The 20,259-nt window shown below is 52.6% G+C and overlaps 2 protein-coding genes across 5 annotated transcripts in view; both read right to left on the minus strand.

The window, feature by feature from the left end:
- Positions 1-5,657, minus strand: part of Fak (protein tyrosine kinase 2 Fak) — a 49,916-nt gene extending 44,259 nt beyond the window's left edge. Inside the window, exon 1 of the mRNA XM_076318479.1 lies at positions 5,357-5,657. The gene's annotated coding sequence lies outside the window, so the exon portion shown is untranslated. The remainder of the gene's footprint in view (positions 1-5,356) is intronic.
- Positions 5,658-5,851: 194 nt separating this feature from the next.
- LOC143149875 (serine protease inhibitor dipetalogastin) overlaps positions 5,852-20,259 on the minus strand; it is a 37,672-nt gene continuing 23,264 nt past the window's right edge. For all 4 annotated transcript variants that reach the window (XM_076317649.1, XM_076317650.1, XM_076317651.1 and 1 more), the window contains 8 exons: positions 10,307-10,423; positions 9,644-9,953; positions 8,835-8,978; positions 8,518-8,688; positions 8,154-8,318; positions 7,848-7,970; positions 7,382-7,558; positions 5,852-7,136 (listed from right to left, as the gene is read on the minus strand). In XM_076317649.1, the coding sequence (XP_076173764.1) occupies positions 6,905-7,136; positions 7,382-7,558; positions 7,848-7,970; positions 8,154-8,318; positions 8,518-8,688; positions 8,835-8,978; positions 9,644-9,953; positions 10,307-10,331 (1,347 nt within the window). In that variant the 5' untranslated portion in view covers positions 10,332-10,423 and the 3' untranslated portion in view covers positions 5,852-6,904. The remainder of the gene's footprint in view (positions 7,137-7,381; positions 7,559-7,847; positions 7,971-8,153; positions 8,319-8,517; positions 8,689-8,834; positions 8,979-9,643; positions 9,954-10,306; positions 10,424-20,259) is intronic.

A 20,259-nucleotide genomic window follows, 5' to 3' on the forward strand; every position in this document is an offset into this window, starting at 1 on the left:
ATTCCTCTTACCAGATACGAAATCCGTTCTGGTTCCCGTATCGGTCGGTATCTCGTCGGAAATTGGAAAATAACCGTGACGCAAGGACCGGGCCCCGTGTCTCCGCGATCCGATCGAGTCGATTGGTATATCGGTAGGTAGACCGTGAAACTTAACGTTGCGTTGATCAACGAGACCGGTAATTAATTGCTCCTCTATCTCACGGGGCTCGGCCGGAAAAGAGAAACGCGGCCGCGAATCGTTGTACAGGCATCGGGAAGCGGCGTTAATTACCGTGGTAAAATTACTGATATCAATCTTGGTAATCCGGTCGAGACACCGCCGACTGCTACGCGGGCAAATTATTTCCACCGGAAGCTCGGGAGCACCTCCGCGCGTTCGTCGCTCGGTGTGCTTTCGACCGTTTCGGCTCTGGCGAGTTCTATCGGGAAAGCTCGCGACGATCGTTCCTGTTATCGTTAAGAAAATCGTGCCGCTCGCGGAGCTCGATAATTCAGACGCAATTATCGGCCGTCTTACGTAGCCGAGCCGTGAAACGTTACAATTTCGTTCCACGGTATTTTCGTGCCTTTCCGCGGGACCCTATCGCGGTGAATCGTTATAATCGCGCGGGACAGAAAATTATGCGTAGATTGGGTCGCTTGTGGATACGCGAGAAACGTAAAATAACACGTGTATAAATTCTCTCTCACTTTCGCGAGTCGTTATTACGAATTACCATTATCGATATCGTTATTAGCGATCGCACCGTTCCGGCGTTTGCTCGATTCTTTGAAACGTCCGCGCGCTTATCGAAAGATAATACCGTCACCGTGGCGAGGTGTACCCGCGCGTATCCAGGTTTTTGTGACCTTTCGCGCTCGGCAACGTACGACCCGTAACGTCGGTTAACGATAAGGAGCGAAAATACTCGGGCGGGGAATATTCGTACAATTATCCGTTTCGGTGGATCGCGCAAAGTTCGACGAGCCGCCCCTCGCGAACGATCTCTCGCCTAACGAGCCACGGTTCAACCGCTAATATAGTTACGGGCCGGTAGTAACGTAATTGGGGTCGTAAATGAAACGACGACCGTGGCTGGAAGAGATCGTAATTAAGTCGAGATTTATCATATCGGGGATATTACAAAAGATCGTGGAACTCGAAACGCCGAAAAACTTTCTTATCGCGCGCGACAGTAGAGGTAAAGGACTAGCGGATAAGATAACGTATCGCCAAGGATAAACAGCGGGCCACGACAATGGTAGCCGTGCACCCCCGTAGCTTCCGGTTTCGGCCATGAAAATAAAGCGTCCCGTGCACTCCTGGCCGACGTCGAGATAACACCGTTTTCCTGGACGAGTTTCTTATCGCTCGCGAAGAACGCCCGAAAATCAACCACGAGAACGAGGGTTGCTCGATACGCGGACGAAAATCGATCGGGTACAAACCCCCTCGCATCGTTCGAGTGTTACGCGAACGATCGCGAGGCCGATTAATCAAGCCTCGGTGACAATCGCGTGACCGGAAGCGAATGAGAACCGCTTACGGCGGTCTACGTAGGCGTTGGTCCCGTGTTTCCAGTTTGTACGAGACTCCTCCGTAATTCTGTCCCCGATAAGCAAAACGTGAAGCGTATCGACCGCGCGGAAGTACCGTCGTATAAATTTCGCGTCGTGTCTAGTCGAAGCGCGATGGAAACGATCGAATCGCGAACACGGAACGTTTTTACGAAATTCTACGGGCGAACTTGTCCCGTACGTCGCGAATCGTGTTTCGGGAGTGAGCAACGTTTCCACGTTCGCGATACGTGCTCGAAAAAAGTCTTTACGGCGAACCACGAGAGTGACTAGTGTCTTCGCAAAGTTTGAAATTCTTAAAAGTAAGTTCAACAGCTCGGGATGCAACGAACGCGTGGTATTATACCAAAGCGTGTAGAAACCGCGCGCAGGAACGGGGTCGTTAAAGAGCAAACGTTGTTACCGTACCGGTATTTTCGTAGCTCTGTGTCTACGATGCTTTCTCAGACGTAACCGGAAAATATCGATTCGTAATACCGGTATTTTCGGTTTCGTTGGTAGCCGGTGTACGGCGCGTGCTATCTTTCCGAACAATTCGAAAGAGCGATAGAAACCGATACTACGAGCCGAGGTTTCGATTACCGTAGGCAACGAGTTTCCCAGGGCATGCGCCATTAACTCGGATGCGTGCCGGGGACCGAAAACGCGTAAAAGCGGGGATCGATGGTTGGTTATCGCGCAAGAAAAATTCGCTGAACGCGCAACCACGCACGCCGCGGCGGCATTTTTCACGGTTCGCTCGGCCACGGGGGAACTCGACGCGCACACCGTTCCCCGTTGAAAATCGTCCGCTCGACGAAACACACCGCTTCCCATTATTTTCGTGTCTCCTTCGAACGGCCCGACAAAAGAATTTTATCGCGACGCAATACCGGCCCGCTTGAACTGAAATTTATCTCCCGCGCGCCAGGCACCGTGTACGCGCGCGGACCGGCCGCCGTTTCGGTTCGTTTGAGCGCGCAGAATAGGACTCGCACCGTGACACGCAAGACCTGCCACCCCTTTTAATTCCATATTACCCTCCCCGAAAGAGAAGAGAAAAAAAAAAGGGATTCGAGATCCGGTTCGAGGTCGATTCCCTCGACTTACGGCTCAAGGTTCGAGCGTGTGACACGGCCATTAAAATACAATAGATCATTTCGAGTCCGGGCGTATAATTAATTCAATGAATGCACGCAGGAATGTAACGTAATTGACTTCCTTCGTGCTCGGTTTTCGACGAACCCGTGACTCGGGTCCTGCGCGCGCCGCGGTTACAACTTTTCGACGCGTTAGCGATCCACAATGGCCACCGCGCGCGTCCCGATCCATCCTTGCTCGCGTAATCTCGCGTAATTACGGAATTACGGTATTGCGCGTAACAGCGTTCCCGGCCGCTGGAACGGATCGAATTCTTCGCCCGTTCGCCCGTGTTACGCGAGCGAACCATCGAACCGCGCCGAGAAACCGAGCATTTCGACCGGAGTGTAGCTCGAGAACCGCTGACTTGCGAAATTTTGTTGAACCGAGTCCCACCGCAAAACGAACAACGGACGGTGTAAACGTATCTTCGGTTTTCGGTATCGAAATGGCGCAACTGCGAGGTTAACGACCTCCTCTAACGATACTCGTTTCGTGTAACGTATCGCGAAAAATATTATACAATACCGTTCTTGGGAGAAATATAATCGCGAGCGGATAAATCTCCGGAACCGAGATTTAAGGTTATCCTCTGTACCGTGCGGTAATCCGACGATCTCAACGTCGTCCGTATAAAACGCGCGCGCCTATTAGTATCGCCTCCGTTCGCACGCTGATCATTTAATCCTCTTCTGGTGGATGTCGGAAGAATCAGCGCGGATTTCGCGATGATAATCCGCGGGAGGAAAACTCGTACGAGTCGCGCATACGTCCGGCCAGACGGCGACGACACGACAATTGGGAGCGCGAGAGCAATCCGCGGGTCAACTCGCTAGGAAATTCGTTTAATAGGCAGGAACGGGGCAAGGTGCCGCCGGGATTGGTCGAGGCCGATTCTATTGGTCCTTCTTTGCGGTCAGCGCGCCCATTCGGCCGATCGGCTTAAGTAGAACCGACCAATTTTTTCTTCGCGACAGCCAACGACATCTTCCTTCTTTTTGTTTCGTCCGCGCACGCCTTTGAGACGGATCGTCTCGTTCGTTGGCGGCGGACAATGCATCGTGAACTCGTTCGAACGTAAATTGCGCAACGGTGACCGCAAACCGGACGCGTAAGCCCGATGCGATCGGATTTGCAAAGTCGAAACGTGCACTTGTGCAAATCGAATCGCGCCACCCTTGAAACGAGTAGCGATATACCGTAAAATTCTTTCTATTTTTGTACGAGAAAATTATTGCGCAGCGCTAGACGACTATATCGAATCTCTGGCCTTGCGCCGCACGATCCGCGACGTCTGCTCGGATTATCCGCACCGAAAACAATTACTCGGGACCGTAGCTTATAAAATTAATCGCCCGTGACGGGTTATCGGACGGGATTATGTAATTTCGTGGGAGCGAGATCGATACGCGTTTTTCTCCGTTTCGCCCGACACCGAGGAAGGCGAGTGCCGGTTGCATCGGTGCTCGCCTCTCCTCCCCAAGGTTGTCGGGGACAGATGCGCGCGAAACAGAAAAGGTGACAGCGAAAAAAAAAAGAAACGCCAGTGCGAGAGAGCGTCGCGAATTCGCAAACAAGTTTTCCGAGTGCCGGCCGCGCGACGACCCAGACGAACGATCGATAAATTTAATTATGCTCAACGGCCATTCTTTCCCGACCGTTGGAATCCTAATTCCGATGCACGTACAGTTTCCAGACACGTTCGCGAGCATCCGTCTGTACAAAAACAGTGCCACTGGTCGCGTCGTTAACGCGCGAGATAATGATAAGATAACAAAAGGTGGACGAAGTAAACACGAGAGAGATTCTGGCCCGGCGCGCGCACCGACCCGTGCGCGCGTTACATCATTTCCAAACACTCGTCATTTTACGGAGAAAAATTGTCGAGAACGTAGCGTGGCCAGAACGAATATCGTTCGCGGCGTTTCGAGTTCGTTGCAACGAAGAATTTCACGTCCATTGGCACGTGACCCAGTCAGCGTGGCGTCTTTAATTCGATGCGACGTTTTAATTAGATTCGCCCATCGATATTTCCCTCGATATTTTTCACGCTTACGCAACACTCGATAGCATTCGGTGGCACTCGAGGCGTCACCGAATATCGAAACGTGAAAAAGGAAACGACACACGGGCGAAGATCGCGATCGTAAATTTCGTTTCGCCGAAACGAAATCGTCTCCGACGTCGAAAGAGATATTCGCACCGTGGGACGTGTCGTTTCGCTTACACCCGACGCATTCACGCACCGGGGTCGCTACGAGTGAAAGTTTACCCGTATTACCAAAAATTCGAAACCGAGAACGAGTCGGGGGACCCACGTATTCGAAATAAAGCGTAGGCATTATTTTCGTTTCGGTAAACGTTGGACGGGACTTGCGTAGAGAGTGCGTAGCCGAAGGGAAGGAGGAAGAAGGAAGCCCTTCCTCTCGCGTAACGATTATCTAAGACATCCTGTGTGTCATCCGACGGCAGTATTTTATGTAACACGACTCGTGTAATCGCGATCCTCTTTCGCCGGCATGACCAATACACACAGGGAGGCTCAAAGATGGCCTCTTCTGTCCGTTGCTTATCAAATTTTACCAAAGATTATTTTAAAGAAAGGAGACTCCATTTTCGCGAGCCTTTGTCGGTCGCGTTGCTCGAGGATAAATCAAAGATCGATCTTGGGTACTTACGATAACGACGAACGGCGCAATATTCCAGCGATCCGCTTCGAAAGCACTCCCGTATCAACGACAAATCCACCACCTGATCCCAAACTTTCGAGATTGGGACACACGTTTCACTGACCGGATCGATTGTACACTTGGCTTTGTTTCAACGGGAAACGAACGGATGCACGACGCACGATTCAAGGATGGCGAAGACACTGCGCCGAAGGGAAGATCGCGTCAACAATACGCGAAACACCCGGGTCAGCCGCGGATTCGATCGGTCGCGATCAGTTGTCGTAAACACTGGCCGCCATGCTCTCTCAGCACCTGTCAATATCAGCGTACATCGCCGCCATCTTGCGGCAACGGTACGGATCGCGACTAGTGGCGTCATCTCGCGATCATGGACGGTACGATCGCTCATTCGAGGTTAAAGTATCTACCGTTGCAAAGTTCGAACACCGTTCCGAACGGGACACGAATTTCGGGACGAAATTTCGCCGAGTAACTGCATCGTTTTACCTTAAAATATACGCATATAGTTTATTATTGACATTCGAAGCATGTATGTTAGTGTCGATACAAAGTGGATTGTCGCATGTTCGATAATAAATTAAGGATACGATGATAAGGGATAATTATAATATGAACACACATCACATGTCAGAGGGGAGATACAATAGCTAAATATTTCCTTAGAATTAGAACAAGGGTACGTTTTCGGAACTATCGTGTTACCGTAGCAATAGCAATAAAGAAAATGATGCAAAGATGATGGAACAATTAATAATAATAATACTACAATAAATAAGAATGATCGTACCGGCGAGCACGCGCGGGCAAAGATATCGAAGGAGCAACGCGGAAACGCACGATGGATCTATCGTCGGGAAATTCGTATCGCGATGATATTGCACGCGTCGGAACGTTCCGAATCTAGGATCGAAACCCCGAAACGAATTCAAACCGTCCCAAAATACTTGGACATGGGATTCCGTGGAGACTCGTGGCAATCGTGGTCGTTAGAATTATTCGGACAAGTTCCGCGTGAATTGGCTTTGATCCGTTAACTACAGTCTTGGTCCAATCGATAATCGAGCGGACGGTCCGTACGTGAATTCGTCGATGAATCGACGGTCGCGACGCGGTCGATTACGGAAACAATGATAACTATCTTCTTCGCGGTCGATCAGCGGGCATCATGCCCCGAGCTAACGAAATGCTTGTTATTCGAAATAATTTCACCTCGGAAAGACGGTTTGCTGCCAGTGGAAATGCCGTGGAGGTTCGCGAGATTCATCGAATTTCGTTTCGAGACGAACGGGGACGCGCGATCGAACCCTAAAAGCGTTCGATTCTTTTTATCGATTGATTCGTTCGGTCGTCGCGACATCGTCTTACGGGAAGATGGTTCGACTCGAAGGAAAAGTGTCCCGACCGTTCTTTTTTTTTTCTTTCTTTCTTTTCTTTTTTTTTTCGTAATATTCCGCCCGAGTCGTCCGGAAATCGTCAACGGTCGGAAGAGTATTTTTTCGACAGGTATTTCGACACAAATGGAAATCGATCGATCTAGTACAAGTAATTCTTAGGCTCCTCCGTCGGTTGTCCGCACAGTCCTTGATACTTCTTCGTAACCAGGCTTCGACTGCGACAGTTCTCGATCTCCAGGAAGCATTCGTTGCTGTAGGTCATTCCGTCCGTGCCGCAAACGGGATCGTAGTAGGGCGGGCAGATCTTTTGACAGCCACGGAACAGGAAACCTTGAACGCATCTCTTCATGGGCACCACGTACACGTGTTTCCTGAACGACGAAAGAAAGAAACGAAGCTTCGGTTATTCGAACGAAGAGAGAGAGAATCGTTCGGCTGGACCGTGATTCGAATACGTCCGGTTCTCTCGAGTAACGGGGTTATCGAGAGCCGCAATTCGGACCCATTCCTTTCCCCTCCCGTAGCCTAATACACGGGAACAGCCGCCGTCGCTTACGCACGAAAGCGCGTAAACGGTCACCGAGGAGATGTAATTTCAAACACAATTGCCGCTCACCCGCAATTGTCCCTCTTCATCTCGCACTCGTTGCGATAGAGCTTGTTGTCGGAACCGCAAACAAACTGGCGCTCTCCGCTGCAGATCTGGTTGCAAAGCGCGGTGGTGCGACAATGTTGCGCTGGAACTTGAACCACCCTCTGACCGCATGTCTCGCGCCGCAGATGGCAAAGGGACCTAAACGCAAAGAAATAGGTACGCGTGACGTACACAACCGGCGTAGATTTCGCGAGGTGGGTCGACGGAAGGTCGAGCAACGCCGAGAGTTCCCGAGACAACCCGGAGATACCATTCCAAGGATCTCGGTCGCGGACGTCGATGGGATCTCGACTGGACGGTTACGACGAGAGTTCGAAACGCGGATTCGAAGGTCGATCTCTTCTAACGAGCGACCCGTTCGTGATTCACGCGCTCTTAAAACTCTCGGCGCCGGACGTCCCGGAATCCAAATAACGCTCTTAATCACCGGTAAACGTTCCCGTCGCTTCCACAAACTGGTTCCTCGGGTACCTCGCTGCAGTCTTCGGGGCAGTGTTCGGTCTCCTTCAAGGTCGTGCACTCTCCTACGTGAGCCAATTGAATGCCCTTTCTGAAACGCAACCGTGACGACAACGTGTTAACTCGCGTGATCGATGGATCATTAACGACCGACGGCCGCGAACGTTCGTCACGCGAAACGTTCGCGCGGTAATTGCGCTACATACTTCTTTTGTTTTTTTTTCGTTTTTTCCCCCTCCTCTTCCCTTTTTCTTCGCAACTCTCGGATACTTACAAGCAGACGGCCACGTTCAGATGACACTGATTCGGATAGGCGTTCGCGTCGCTGCCGCAAACTGGATCCACGTCGTTCCCGCATCTCTGTTGCTGTTTCATGCACTTGGTCAACCGGGGTCGACACTTCTCAAAGTCCACCACCGTTACCTTTCGTCTGGCTTGCCTGTGAATTCGCAAAGAAGCGTTAAACCGACGTCTCTCGGGTCGATAATTTCGAAAGAAAGAAAAACGGTGCGAAAAAAAATAACAAACGTATCTAAGGTGAGTCGGTGAATCCGGAGGACTCGTCATTGCGACGGAAAGTCGCGGTTGGCTCTCCTCCGTGGAATAACGGATAAATAGTATCGATGGAAACGACTCACCCGCAATTGAGCATCTGCATTTCGCACTCGTTCCTGTATACGCTGCCGTCCGATCCGCAGACCGCCGTTTCCGGCTCGTTCTTGCAGTCCAACGGGCATGCGTTCGATTGACTGCCGGAGGTGCGCTCGCGGGACACGCAGAACGACATCGGCACCTCGAACACGTGCTTGCTAAACGGACCGAAGGTAGCAGTGAGTGTCGCGTGTCATGGTGAAAAAAGCAGCAGCAACCGGGCGCGGTCGGTCGTTGTTCGCGGGCCGAGTTCTCGCTGCGGTCGCCGGGATGGATTTTCTCCAAGGATACGCGCGTTACTTACCCGCAGTTCTTCGCTCGCATTTTACAGGTGTTCGAGTAGAGGATCCCGTCGCTGCCGCAGGCTGGCTTGGCACCGCGCCAACAAGATTCACGACAATGTCTGGTGGTCTGACAGTGTTTTTTGTTCGTACGCACGACGCCTTGTCTACGGTCACATCGAGACGTAAAAGATATTTTAAGGACGATACTCTGCGCCCGCGTTACAAGCGCAAATAAATGATTACGAGTCCGATTTATACGGAAAACAACGCCACGGTATGCCTATCGCAGGTGGAACGGTGCATCCTCGTTGCATCGTTCAATAACATTAGAGATGTTGGTATTCACCCGGTGTCCTTCGCGGAGCATTACCGAACGATCGAATCGCGGAATAGACGTCACCCGGATCGAGCTGGAACGTAACTACTACCGTGTTACAATTTTTGCTCGGTACGGAGACCTTTGAGATACCTACCGGGTGACGTTTGTCCGCGTCTCTCAAAATTGCACAAAGTTTGGCAACTTCGAAACTCGACGCTCCGCGAAAGACACTCGCCGTGTTTCCCCCGTTCCGTCCGAGGTCAGACACCGCAACAACCGGTGAAAAGAAGCGCGTAGAACGTGCAGGTTGGTTAACAGTGCCCGTCGAGACTCAAAGTTTGTTTTCTGGGTCGCTAGTTTCCTTTCGAAACTCGTTGGGAAAATTTATACGTAATTTCGCTCGTACGGTCGAATCGTTCGCGTTCGTCTGCTACCGATCGTCCCGTATGCTCGCGCCTCGATCCTTAGGGCGTGAGAAACGTTCGCGTATCGAACACTCGGAACACCTACCCGCAGGTGAGCAGTTTCATTTGACACGTGGACTTGTAGACGTTCCCGTCGCTTCCGCAGATGGGTCCGTCCAAGGGTGCGAACTCGCAGGAGACCGGGCAGTTCTCCCTGTGAGCGGATATGTTGTTGCAGGGTCCGAGGTGGGACAGCTCGATCCCGACACGGCATACCTCGACCCTCAGCATGCACTTGTTCAGATACGTGCGTCCGTCTGTGCCGCATACCGGATCCTGATCGCCCGGGCAACGATGCTCGCACTTGCTACCGGATGACCTCAGGCAGGCGGTCTTCTCCTGTGCCACGGTCACGCCTATGCAATTTGTAAAGCACCGATAATTGCCGACCGTGCCCGATCTCGTGGTTTCGATGGCGTACCGGCGGCGCGCACCGGCGACTTCGATGCGCGAAACACCATCGCTGCCGCCGCCACCGCCGCCACCGCCGCCACCACCGCGCACGGCGGCGCTAATAGATTATCATTAACGGCGCCGTGGAAGCGGGATTCGTGCCTCTGTACGAACGCGCGCGAAACGAGGAAACGAAAATCGTCCCGACGGCTCCGACGCTCACGGACGTTGTAAACCGAGCGTATAATCACCGTGGCCTCGTACACGCGTACGTCCACTCTAATCGTAATTATTATCGCTGTGGAAAACCGCTCACCCTTTCCACACATCTTCTTCCGCATTTCGCACTGGGACGCGTAGATCACTCCGTCGCTGCCGCACACCGGTTCTCCGCTCGGTGGGCATATTCGTGGACATGCGCCGGTCGCGAAATCTGTGGAGAAATAGAAATCGCATTGATCGCCTTCGTCGTGACTTTTCATCTCGCCGGGTCAACCGCGGTCCTCTTTGCCACGCACCGCGCGCTCGCGCGTCAATCGTAAAACGGAATAACGTTTACTGTTAGTTCGGTTTATTGCGAGCCATCGCATAGCAGTTCTCCATTAAAACGACCGTCTCGCGTTAACGCAACGACGCAATCTTAACGACGAGTACCGAACGCGAGCGCGAACGAGCTTCGACGCGGTTCGGAGAGATCGATGCGCAACACAGGATGTTACAATCGGTCGCATCTTCCTCGCGAAAGCTCCGGTTAAAAATAATCGACGGAACGGTCGGATTTCTCGAAATCGTTGCCGCGCGATCTTTTCTTCGTCTTTTTTCCCCAGCCTTCCCGCGGACGAACGATGTAACGTTAAACCGGGAGATTCTGTCGAAACTTTAATTGCTTCCTGCTGACCCTCCTCGCGGATATCTACGGCGGTTGGTCCGCGCTGGCCGGTCTCGGTCCAGTGATCGTCGGGTCAACAGCACACGGGATTTACTGCGGTCGTTCTGCGCCCGGCTCGCATAATATGTAACAAATTATAAAATCGAGGGGTACAGTTAAAGATAACCGAACGGTGCGCGCGAGGCGCGAGGCGCGAGGCGCGGTCGCGATACGCCGCTTTGGCCCGTCGCAGGGAATAATTTAAACGCGGCCCGATCGCGCGACTAATCGAGGGACGCACGGAACATCTTCTCGGGAAAATATACTTCGCAAAGAACGACTCCGTGCGCTCGCGCGTTTCTGCGAACGCGAGATATTAATAAGGTATACGGAGGAGCCCGACGTCCGCGTATACGGGGTTGGGTTCAAAAGGAATCGATGAAGTACGACGAGACGATATTCAGAAGGTTGCGACTAGTTTGCTCGCGGTACGCATCGGAATGTACATAAAATTAGATAAGACGTCGATGCAGATACGGGGGATTATCGAGAATATCGCGTATTCCGGTCACGGGTTCGTTCGCGAAGAGAGTTGTTGCGAAACTATCTCTAAGGATCTAACGCGCGTAATAAATCGCACGGGATACGCGCGGAGGTGTACCGTAGAGACGGGAAGAATTCGATCGTAAAGTACCGAGGACGTTCTCCAATTTGACGCGGGGGGGCAAAGAATTCTTTGGGAAAGCCAGGTACGGTGTACCGATCCACGGTGTGTAATCGCGCAGGTATATACCCGACGCGGTTCATCGTACCGCGCGTTGCAAACGAACGTTAAATTCTTCCTCGCGTCCCGGTGAATCGAACCCCTTTCGTCTCCGAGCCGAGAGTTAAACTCGAGGCCGCTGACGCACGCGAACAGATCCTATCCGGAACGAACTCGCCCGGTCCGTGAACGAGTCGAGCGAACAATACGATCTTAATGGACGATTCGGTTCCCTTGTTCCGCGCAACTCGATCATTTATCTACGGATCGGAGTCACGCATCGCGCGGTTACGAGGAAGGGAACGCGGCGATCGAGCTACGGTTCTCCTTTTTCCTCGGTCGTTCGTTTTCGAAAATTCTTCGCGTACACCCGGCAGGCCGTACCGGGTATTTTCGAGTCAACGATCGGCTCGGGACACCTCGGGATACAATTTGCCGGAATCTGCGTACGGGATCGAGGAGTCGACGTACCGATCGCGTGCCCCGAGGGACGATAATTCGCGGCTTGGGCGGAATCGGAGAATCTGCCCTCGAATTTACAAAGTGTACGAGATGGAACGATACGCATTGTAATACTGGCGGTGAGGAGGAGGAGGAGGAGGAGAAAGAGGAGGATAGGAGAGCGTTCCTCGAAGCTCGCCGCGTACGCGTCTCGAGGTTGGCTCGTTTTTTTCCCGCGGAGACTACTCGTACCTCTCCTTTCCCCGCTTTCTTCGCGGGGAGCCAACGCCGCTAATAACCGAACACGGGACGAGATAAGCGTCGAACGAGTTTACGAGCCACCGTAATTACGCCGATTACGATTTATCGATCGGAGCGTATCGGCCGACGCAAACGCGGTCCGCGTTATAGGTACGTGCGTGCGGCGACGATATCTAAATTGAATTTCCGCCGAGCGCGGACCAGACGAGGGAGAAACACCGTCTCTCCCTTGCGTTTCGAGATCGCCGCGTTCTCGCCGAGAGGAGCCTCGAGTACCCTACGGGAGTGGAAGCTCCGAGTCTCGTTCAACGCCGAGAATCTAGCGGCGATTCCGCGTGAAATCGTCCTCCTCGATTAACCGACCGGTAGGGAAAAACGACCGTGTGCACCGTGGCTCGAAATTCGTCCAGGACGAGTATCGATCGTTCGCCGCAAAATACGTGTTCGTCGACGAAGGAGATCCGATGTGTACGCGCAACGGTTACACGTTTCGTTTCGTATCTATTCGATGAAGAACAGTCGAGTTCCCCAGTTTCGCGAAACATCGAGTTCGATACGAATAACCGTCGACGCGAGCGTTTACCCTGTACAACACCTGCCTAAAATGTCGCGTACGGATCGACGAGTAACGGCACCGTGAAACGGTGGCCGGTACGCGTTGGCCTCGATCGTCCGGTTTCTGGATAAACTTCGAGCCATCCGACGAAAAGAACGATTATAACTGGTCGAGCGAGAGGAAGACAGAGAGAGAGAGAGAGAGAGAGCGAGCAACGCGAAAGGGGAACGAATGCAGAAAAGGAGAGCTCGCGCGCGGGTAGAAGCGTCGGGTTCTTCGACGAGCGGACGTCGGTTCGCCAAGTGAACGCGCGCGATTAACGCGTCGACGGGGAGGCAGAAGGAGGTGTCCGTCACTCCCACGAGTGCGATTAAGTGAATCAATTATGCCAATAAGGGACGACGTCTGGCTGCGGAGGGGCGATTGGCGAACAATGCTGATCGAATTATAACCCCGTAGATACGAGGCGCGCGTTGCGCGCGGGGTCGCGCGAGAGAGCGCGTGCATGCATGCGCGCGATGCACAATGGATGCACGCCGACTCGGACCAACGGAGAGAGGGGTACGGGGGAAACGAGCGACGGAGAGAGGAGAGAAATATGCGGGTCGGTGAACTACGGGAAGGATGCACGCCCGACCGGGTGGATGCTGGACTCCTTGGATTTTTGTCCACGAAACCGGAGACGAGGAACACGGGCCCCGCGCGTTCTCTCGCGTTCTCTCTCTTTTGCTCGCTCGCGATCGAGCGTGGATCGATAACGACGAGAGAAATAAGGAGATCCGTTTAACGAACCGGAACGATTTAGCGGCTCATAAATAAAAGGAACAATGCGCGACCGGGCGGCTTTTGTTTCTCGTTTCGCCGAGCTGCTTTTCCCGGAGACACGGATAGAAAAAGCGATCGAGTTGGACGGGCTGGATGGATGTTGCGGTTCGCGGCGCACACGGCGCGCAGTGACACACCGTTCGATTCGAGGGATAGATAATTAAGGGGGTCTTCTGCTTCGATGCCTTTCGAAACTCCCTCTTTTTTCGCTGTTCTTTGTTTCTATTTCTACACGGGGTTTAGAAATCGGCCAAGGTCGCCTTACTGTACAAGTTTCCTCGATCATTTTTCAAACGATCCTCTTTCCAACCTCGAATAGTATTTCCCCCGAGAAATAGATTCTCTTATCTTCTCGAGAAACTAGAAACACATTTCGAAATTAATCGGATACCGAGGTGTGGAAAATTTCAAGTAACTCGAAACACCTTTCGAAATTAATCAGATATCGAAGTGTGGAAAATTTCAAGAAATCTATTACGCCCTGCGAGAGACAAATTCTTCTTTCTTCTCAGCTCTTTGTTTCTCTTTCTACACGGGGTTTAGAAATCGGCCAAGATCGCCATACGGTACAATTTTTCAAACGATCTACCCTCTTTCCAACGGAACGAAAATCGTCTCGATTAGATCGACCCTCGAACCGTATTTCCCCCGAGAAATATATTCTCTTATCTTCTCGAGAAACTCGAAACACCTTTTGCAATTAATCGGATACCGAGGTGTGGAAAATTTCAAGTAACTCGAAACACCTTTCGAAATTAATCGGATACCGAGGTGTGGAAAATTTCACAAGAAACCTGTTAGGCCTGCGAGCGACAAATTCACCGCGAATCGTTTCCTTTTGAAAATTCGCTGTTTCTTCTCAGCTCTTTGTTTCTCTTTCTACACGGGGTTTAGAAATCGGCCAAAGTCGCGTTACTGTACAATTTTCCTCGACAATTTTTCAAACAATTTACCTTCTTTCCAACGAAACGAAAATCGTCTCGATTGGTTCGATCCTCGAACCGTATTTCCCTCGACCAACATATTCTCTTATCTTCTCGCGAAACTCTCGCACCTTTCGAAAGGAATCGCGCACCGAGTTGCGGAAAATTTCGAGAAACCCGTTACGGTCCACGAGCAACAAATTCGTCCGCGAAGCGTCTACTTTTTAACCGGTACAGTGGCGTAAGCGCTCCTTAAGGGAAGCTCGGTTCGCGGTCGCTGTCAATTAAACCGACACGGTCGCGCGGCGGGCAAACTGTCTGGAAAAACTCCCGCCGCGTGGAAACGAGATACCCGGTGAGGATTCATCGCGACGCGGGCAACGAGGAACGACGCCGCTCACCTCCGCCGCGGAACCGTCGCGGACGCGGCTGTCTCCCGTCCGACTTAATTAACGATGGAACTCCGCGAGCCCGAGTATTACGGTCGCGGAGATGCACGCGATACAACGTTCCGCGCCGCCCCGTAGTCACCGTGAATCGCGGGAGTAGTCTCTCTCTCTATCTCTATCTCTCTCTCTCTCTCTCACTTCTCCGCGTTCTTATGAATTCCGCGGCCAGGACGATCCGTTTGCGGCGCCTGACAAATTGTACCGCGCGCGCGCGAGCCTGCGCGAGCCTGCGCGCGATCGGTTATCTTCAACCTGGCCGCGCACCACGCGTCACGTTTCCTCCTCGAGGCTCGAACCGCTCCACGGTGGCGCGTACCGCGAGCAGTGCTCGATCGCTTTTGGTACAATTTTTGCTACACCGTGGTTCAGCGTTCGGTGGGCGGTGACTTATCCGCGCGCGGGGGAAATAGAGTTCGCACAGGACGGGAAAACAGAGCTGCTTCCTACTCGATATCGAGATTAGATTTCTAGAACAATGGATTTTCGGCTCTCACGATCTCGTAGGCTTTATCGTTACGGTGCACACTGCCGGATCTACGCGTTGGAAAGAGCGTAGGTTGGCTGGGGTCGTCTGTAAAGTTTCACCGATCGTGTTTCGTAAAGTTCGAAAGAGACGAGAAAGACGTCATCGGTGCTCGAAAAATAATTACGTAGCGATCGTGTCAGTGCGCGCACGAGAGCTCTGGGGGATCGTTAATATTTCCGAGCGTGTTCGAGGATACTCGAATCCGTTGATCCGTTAATTCCAGGGCAACGATCCTGGTCCGCGATCCATCGGCGTATGATCGCGTGCGGCGGACAGTATCTCGAGAGTCCCTCCGTTCGAGGGTGCCGCGTAAATCATTCGCGATCGATAGCGTCAAAATCGCGGTAAGGTCGTTCGTGCTCTCCGTGGTACGAGTAGCGAGTAGCGAGTAGCGAGTAGCTAGGCTCGGTTCGTGCAGCCTCCGCTAACGTTACCACGCTCGATCTTCCCGGCGCGGCCAGGCCTCTTTATCACCGCGAAACGATCTCGTCTTCCTCATAGCATTGTCCCGTAACACGTCCGCGTTGCGTTGCATTAACGAGGAGGCCCCCTCGTTCTGTTATGGAGCACGCGAGCCGCGATAATTAAACTCGATCGTCTATTTTTCGGTCCTGCGTGGCAGAGATCGTTGAGAAACGAGAACGCAGAGGGAATCGTTTCGCGTCGATCGGAGAACGACGTTCGAACGGTCGATCGACGACGCGTGGCAACGATTGCTCGAGTGCTCCGATCGAGGATTCAAAGAGCACGGAAAATCTTCAGAGAACGCGCGGACACACGTACGCGTAAACGGAAGATATTATATTTCCTCACGGCGATGCTCGCGAACCTCGACCTTAAAGGAATCCGGTATCGATGGGAAACTAGTCCTCGAGAACGTAATCCCTCCGATTGCCGGGTATTACGGGGGACTTTGTCCGTACGAAAGAATCTCTCGACTATCGGAGCGGAGAGTATCTCGGTGAAACGATCTCGTTTCTTCTTCTTCTTCTTCTTCTTCTTCTTCTTCTTCGTCCGCGGCGACGCTATTGTTCCGATAACGTCGTAAAGAAGCGGCTTAACCGACGACACGCGAGAAACGGGGATGACGCGCCGCGCGGCGCGGCGCGGCGCGGCACGGCGCCCTCCTATCGATTCATCGGCGGGAAACTCCGTTTTCGATCGTAGAAATCGGCGAAAAGAAGAAAAAGGATCTCGGGTATTCACCGCTCGATAAACCGGGACGAAAACTCGAAAGACGGCTTCGACGTTTCGTGCACGCTCGATAAACCGAACACACGTTTCCCATTAAAATCGCGCGACAATCTCGTCCCGGTGATCGCGACTTAATGCGTCACCCGTCCGTCGTCGTTTACCCGTAGTTACACTCTGTCCAGATCGTAGATACGAACCTTATCGAAACGGACTATTCCAGTTTCGCAAAACGACTAATTACAGCCCGGCCGGGCGTCGCTAATCAAAACTGGTTCCGCGTGTGTCGCGACGACGACGAGCGCTGCTCGCGGGACCGAGCCGCGAACAGAGCTGTACGCGGTTCGTTCCCTTCGCGAGAACACTATCCGAAACAATGCTCATAAATGCTAATCACGGGATACCGGTTCGAGACCATCCGTTCTAACTGTACACGCGTACCGCGTCGCGTGTTAAAAACCGACGAAAAAAAAAAGAAAGAAACTAATTACGTCTCACCGGTTACGACGAAGACCGGAACGAGTAGTTTTCGAGAGTTGGGGCAACACCCGCGTAACGCGGCTACTTTTCGCAACCGGGTTTAGCTCTCGCGCGATTAACGAAACGACGAGACGCGATTCGTTCGGACGTAGTTTATTTCAATTGTGGTAAACCTTTTTCGAATATTCTTCTTTCTATCTTTTTATCTTCTCGTACGTCCGTACCGTTTCGATATCGTATCGAATACGCAAAACAAAAAAAAGAGAGAAAAAAAAGAACGATCGATCGCTACACGCGATATCGTGTGTTCGCGTTACATCTAATCGGTAGAGATAATTTACTCCGAGTCGTGTTCCATTCGTTTACGGTAGCATCGATGCCCACTCGATATTCCACGTTATCGATACCGATCGAGTGTTGGTTGCGCGAGCAGCGGTATCGAAAATTGATACCGGGTACATAGGAACGGTTGTAATCGATATGGAAACGGTCGTATAGAGAACTGGCCGGTATCGGTAAGAGAATTAGCCCCCGTGGGCATCGTACGGATATCGACCGCGGAAGTTTACAACCGGTGGTCGTACGCTCGTTCTCGTACGCGCGAGCGAGCGAGCGAGCGAGCAAAAACCACGTTATCGAGGTAACGTTAACCGTCGGAGTATCGCCGCGTAGAGGAGATCGCGGACGAGTACGCGTGGCCCTAGCGATCCGCAAAAACGACCGGGTATGTGTGTCGCATTGATCGCGATCGAGCACGACAAACGAGTCGCGTTCCATAAATCGTCGCCCGTTCGGTTTAAGTGGCGTGCGGTAAGTGGAGTACTGGGGCGAAAAAACTACCTCCCAGATCGCTCGATCTCCCGCGAGCGGGCGAGCGGGCGAGCGAGCGCGCGTGCGCGTGAACACACTCGCGACCGCTCGCCCCGCGATCCGTTAGATCGGAGAAACCTTCGATCGATCGAAGCTCGCCACGAGGAACGCGCGCAACCGTCGACCAGTCCGCTGCCTCTTCTTTCTTTTTCTTTTTTTTTTCTCCTCTTCTTCCACCTCTACCTCCACCTCCGACTCGTCGCTGGCTTTTTTTCGCCTCCTCTCTCGGCCGTGGAAATTCCAAAGCGTACGAGGAGAGCGCGGGTGAGAGAAAATCGGGCAAAGGTGCGTGCGTGTCGCTTCTCGTTGCGCGTGCTCCGTCGTTCCACGGAAATTTCAATCGACGGTACGGACGATAGTCGCGTGCGATTCGCTTCTTCCGTGTCTCGCGTGCCTGCGCGGATCGCGCGCGAGACGCTCGGTTTTATCTTTCCAGTCGGCCAGGAATTGCCCCGACGATGCTCGTTGAAGCGCAACCGGAGACCTTGCGCGCGCACTTTTTGTTCCATTTGTTCGTTTGTACGCTCACGGGCACGGACCCTTTCGTATCTAATATACCGGTACACTCGGCGAAGAAATATCGTTGCACAGCGACGGGACTAATACCGGCGTCGATACCGGATAATAACGAAGCAACGTTTTATCTTAAATCGTTCGATAACCGCGCGAAAGTCCCGGTAACACCGAATCGGAACGAAACGAGACGCGACAGCGTTTCATTTACGACGATTAGATTCTGAAATCGCTCGGAATTGTGTCCGGTTGTTTCTGCGTCGATGATTCTCGTACGACGTTCTCGCGCGGTATCGGTATCGATCGGGGATTCGTTGGAAAAGTGTCCGGGGTACCGAGCACTTCCGAGTCGCGTACTCGGGCGTTATCGCGTTCGTCGTTTTCTCCCGCGGGGATCACCGAGAGCGCTGCACTCGGTTCACTCGCTGCATTCCAACGCGTTAAGTCCGACACGCGCTTACGAGTTGGATCGAATTTGCGTTAACGCCACGGTTACGGTACGATCGCCGCGGCGGTCATGGATCCTTTCGAATGTTATTCGAAGCTCCGAAGCGTGAATGAATAATATTCGGCCGGACCAGTCACCGCACCGTGACTGGACCGCTAGTGTAAACGAAGCTCCCTTTGCATAAGCCACACGCACGCGCACCGTTTCGCGTATCGTTCGCGCATCGTCCGCGCGCAGCCGTCCGGCCCGCTCTCGGCGGAATGGAATTCTTTCGGCGTTGACGATATCCAGCTGGATTCGGATAACGGGAGAAAGGACGACGATTCCGTGGCCGTAACGTTACTTCGACGCGGATCGAGAATTTCGGCCGGCTCTTACCGGATTCGTCGAACCTCTCGCTACGAACTCTTCGTTGAATGGTAATTCTCTCGGCGACGAGCAGGCATCCGAATGCAATCCCGACGATTCGATCGATCACCGTGACTCGCCGCGGCGCGTCCCGTCGAATAACAACCGTACAGTTGGCGGCTGAAAAGAATGATCCCGAGCGGTACCTCCGTACACCATTGGGAACCAGTTTTCGACATCGACCGACAGATGACACTCTCCGTGGGTCTCGAGTGCAGCCGTGCTCCCGGTGGGGTCAACATTCCGACCAATGGAACTCGCATTCTTTCCTGGGTCGTACTTTTCGAAACCCAGTCGTACCGCGTCGCACGGTCGTCCCGAGCGACGTACTTTTATCACCGAGTCGAGAAACTTTAACCACGGTGCTCCGTAAAATACGACTCGACGTATTTCGCATAAATTTCATATTATGGTAAAACGTGTTATTTTACTTCTCGGTTCACTTCTATCCGGCTCGTTAGGGCAAAAGGCTGCGGGACGTTCTTCTACGCACCGACGGTGATATTACCCGGTCCAATTCGTTCCACCTAACCAGGTGGTAGCTTACGAGATTGTAAAATTGGCAGAAAACCGATAATACTGTACCATCGTCGGTGTTTACAAGCACCGATAACCTAGTAGAGATAACCGGTAACAGTCTCGGGCTCGATCGAGTTCGAAGAACGGTCGAAATCGATTACCTCGGAAACCTAGAGTCGCGCGTAAGAATTTCACTACACGAATTTTCGATCGGGCGAGATCTCACTC

This window comes from Ptiloglossa arizonensis, chromosome 8 (genome assembly GCF_051014685.1).
Source record: "Ptiloglossa arizonensis isolate GNS036 chromosome 8, iyPtiAriz1_principal, whole genome shotgun sequence".
NCBI lineage: Eukaryota > Metazoa > Arthropoda > Insecta > Hymenoptera > Colletidae > Ptiloglossa > Ptiloglossa arizonensis.